Source organism: Geospiza fortis, unplaced genomic scaffold (assembly GCF_000277835.1).
Source record: "Geospiza fortis unplaced genomic scaffold, GeoFor_1.0 scaffold884, whole genome shotgun sequence".
In the NCBI taxonomy this organism is placed as follows: domain Eukaryota; kingdom Metazoa; phylum Chordata; class Aves; order Passeriformes; family Thraupidae; genus Geospiza; species Geospiza fortis.
In genome coordinates this window covers 473-3337 of record NW_005054642.1, presented here as the reverse complement: position 1 = coordinate 3337, position 2865 = coordinate 473, and the positions used below count along the sequence as shown (strand labels likewise).

The following is a 2865-nucleotide window of genomic DNA, read 5'->3' as shown; positions in this document are numbered from 1 at the left end:
TGCAAGACGCAGCCGCTGCGGCAGACAGTCAGCGAGGAGGGCTGCATCAGCCGCACCATCATCAACCGCTTCTGCTACGGGCAGTGCAACTCCTTCTACATCCCGCGGCACGTGAAGAAGGAGGAGGAGTCCTTCCAGTCCTGTGCCTTCTGCAAGCCACACAAGGTCACCTCTTCGACCGTGCAGCTGGAGTGCCCTGAGCTGGACCCACCGTTCCGACTCAAGAAAATTCAGAAGGTCAAGCAGTGCCGGTGCATGTCTGTGAATCTGAACAGCTCAGGCAAACTGTGAGAACGGGCATGTAGCTGCTGCTTGGTGTTGTCTCCATCAGCTTTACTGCTGCCTCTCCTCTCCGACTGAGCAGACTGTCCATTTCATTGGTTTGTTTCTTCTTTTCCTTTTTTTTTTGGTGTTTTCTTTCAGGAGGCATCTCTCCAGCAAGGAAAGGCTCCTTGTCACTTGCCTACTGGAATAACGCTTTATAACCGGCTGTGTTAGGCACTTCACCATAAAGTTTCATTGTATTTTAAATATCATCTGGCAGTTGAATCTTCTGGAGTGGAGCAGGCTCACAGAAGTTGGGATTGATCATCTAAGTGACCAGTTGGCTGAATCCAGCATTAAATGTTTCCACTGTGTGGAGTAAAGCCCTCTGCCCTACACTCCAGTTCCCTCCACAAATTGAGAATGCCTTCCCCGTGTTTTGGTCTGGAGCTTGCTTCTCTCACTTGGAAGTGCTGGGGTGCTGCCCAGGGCTGGGGGACACAGATGAGGGAGAGTAATGAGGAGTAATGTGTGAAAAGCAAGTGAGACTTTCCGATGAGGCTCCTCTCCTTAAGACGGCTCCAATTGTGCAATGACAAATGATTCTGGGCTTGTTGTCTGAGCGGCAGATCAGAAGCAAGGGGAAGAGGGTGAGGCACTGGGTCAGCCACGGTGACCACAGAGCAGACTGAGGGTGGGTTCTGATGCTGTTGTGGTTAGAGTATATTAAACACATGGCCTCTGCAGCAGTGTTTATTTTGTAACCTAGCTATAGTAAACAGCTGTTTAAAGTATTACAGACCTAGCCATGTATATTTTTCTTGTGGCAGAGTATGCCAGCGATTAAAACATGTTAAGAGACTCGGTTGCTAGGTTGGCTGCCTGGCTTAAAATGGACATGGTTTTACTATGCTTTTGGTAGGGTTTTGTATGTTAGATACGTGTGTGTGTTTCTTACTCCAAAAAGGACAGCATCCATTTATGACCTTATATTTATGCCTGCTCAAACCAGGGGAGGTAGAAGGGTAGTGGGAGAGAATGTTTAAGGGAATGATGTGTCCCCAAAGGTATAAAAGCATTGTCACACAAAGGACAAAGTTTGGTCATTGCTGGACTGAATACAAAAGCTACATAAGTGTCATCAAGTTTTGGGAGTGGTGTCTCTCCCGCGATTGGAAACCATGTTAATGTGCTAGTGTTAAAGGACAAATGCCTCAATTAGTGCTGCTGGAATGGGTCACAGCTGTGGGAGTAGGGAGAGAGTAAGTTGTAATTGCTACACTATTGGTGGTCCACTCAGTTTTTGAGACCTGCACAATAAGTGTTGGTGAACACTTGCAGTTCATTTTAAATCATACTATGTTGTTACTCAGTTGATGGAGTTTAACATGTCCTGTACATCCCATTTGTTACAGTTCTGATTTGTATTAGTCCCAGCTGCATTAAAATCCTGTCTCAAATCAGCCCCTTCCCCCAGACCAAAGCCAGTGCACACGCAGTTGTCTGAAGCTTACAAATTAAAGATGACACGCCGACTCCCTGTGCGTGTTGCACAGCTCAGCATCTGCAGCCCACTGCCAGAGCCCTCCCCACCAGCCTCTGTGCATGCAGCCACTTCAAGGGGTTAATGTGTTCAGCACTGTCACCAGCCAGAGCCACAGATCCCCGTTATGTGACACAGGCCTCCCTAAGAGGCTTTGAGGACTGATCTCCACAAGAGCCCCAAGCGGTTTACAGGGACTGCCGTGGGCAGGGTGAGGTTGGTGGGCTCTGGCAGCCCTGTTACACGAACAGACGTCGCTTTTCTGCTCTGACCTTCCAACATGTCACAAGTGCATAGGGAGAATCCTGGCACAGGGAATGCGTTAGGGGCTGTTGCTGCTGCCCTGTGGCATCATGCCAGCCCCAGGATGGGCACAATTCAAACTAATCTTGAGAGTGTGGGTGTGGGTGGGGTGCAGATGGGGAAGGTGGCAATATGGTCTACTAAGACTCTGGGGATCTCAGTCTTCACCTGAAAGTCAGACACTTTGGACCAGAGAGAGAAAAGCACCCTAGTAAATTCACTTAAGAAAAACATGCAAGAATCTTTACCTTTAAGCTATGCCCTGCCTGGGTTTTTCACCAGTTTGCAATATGAATATGCTGCAGCTTAAAGCTCCTTCTAGGAGCTGTGTTTATGTAAAAAACTGAGTTGAGCTTGTAATGGTTAAAACTGTATTTAATTCTTGTTTTATAAATGAAAACAAAAAATGAAGAAATGCTTTAAGTATAATGTAATTATTTTATAGGTTAACTATTAAATTATAGATTAAATAATAAAGCTACTCTAGGGTTATATGGCATCCAGGTGTTTTGCTTCAACAGTTTGTGTCCAACTGCTCTCTAATCAGTATATTCTCCAGCTTCCTTTTCACCCTCCCAAATATAGGTGAATGATGGCTCACCCTGACAGGTTGGGAAAACCTAACTACTTCTCCCCTTCTTTCCTACTCCCCTCAGAAGTACCTGGAAGGCAAGAAGGAAAAAAAAAAGCATTATTCTTAGATTCTGGAGTTGATTTTGCATGCACTTATTCTGGGTTTTTTGGTAAACTGACGA

At 46.2% G+C, this 2865-nt stretch overlaps 1 protein-coding gene across 1 annotated transcript in view; it reads left to right on the top strand.

Moving 5' to 3' along the window:
• LOC102037078 (gremlin-2) overlaps positions 1–2609 on the top strand; it is a 4930-nt gene extending 2321 nt beyond the window's left edge. The window contains 1 exon segment of the mRNA XM_005431654.2: positions 1–2609. This exon segment is cut by the window's left edge and continues 10 nt beyond it. Coding sequence (XP_005431711.2) covers positions 1–291 — 291 coding nt within the window. The 3' untranslated portion in view covers positions 292–2609.
• The last annotated feature ends 256 nt before the right edge of the window (positions 2610–2865 follow it).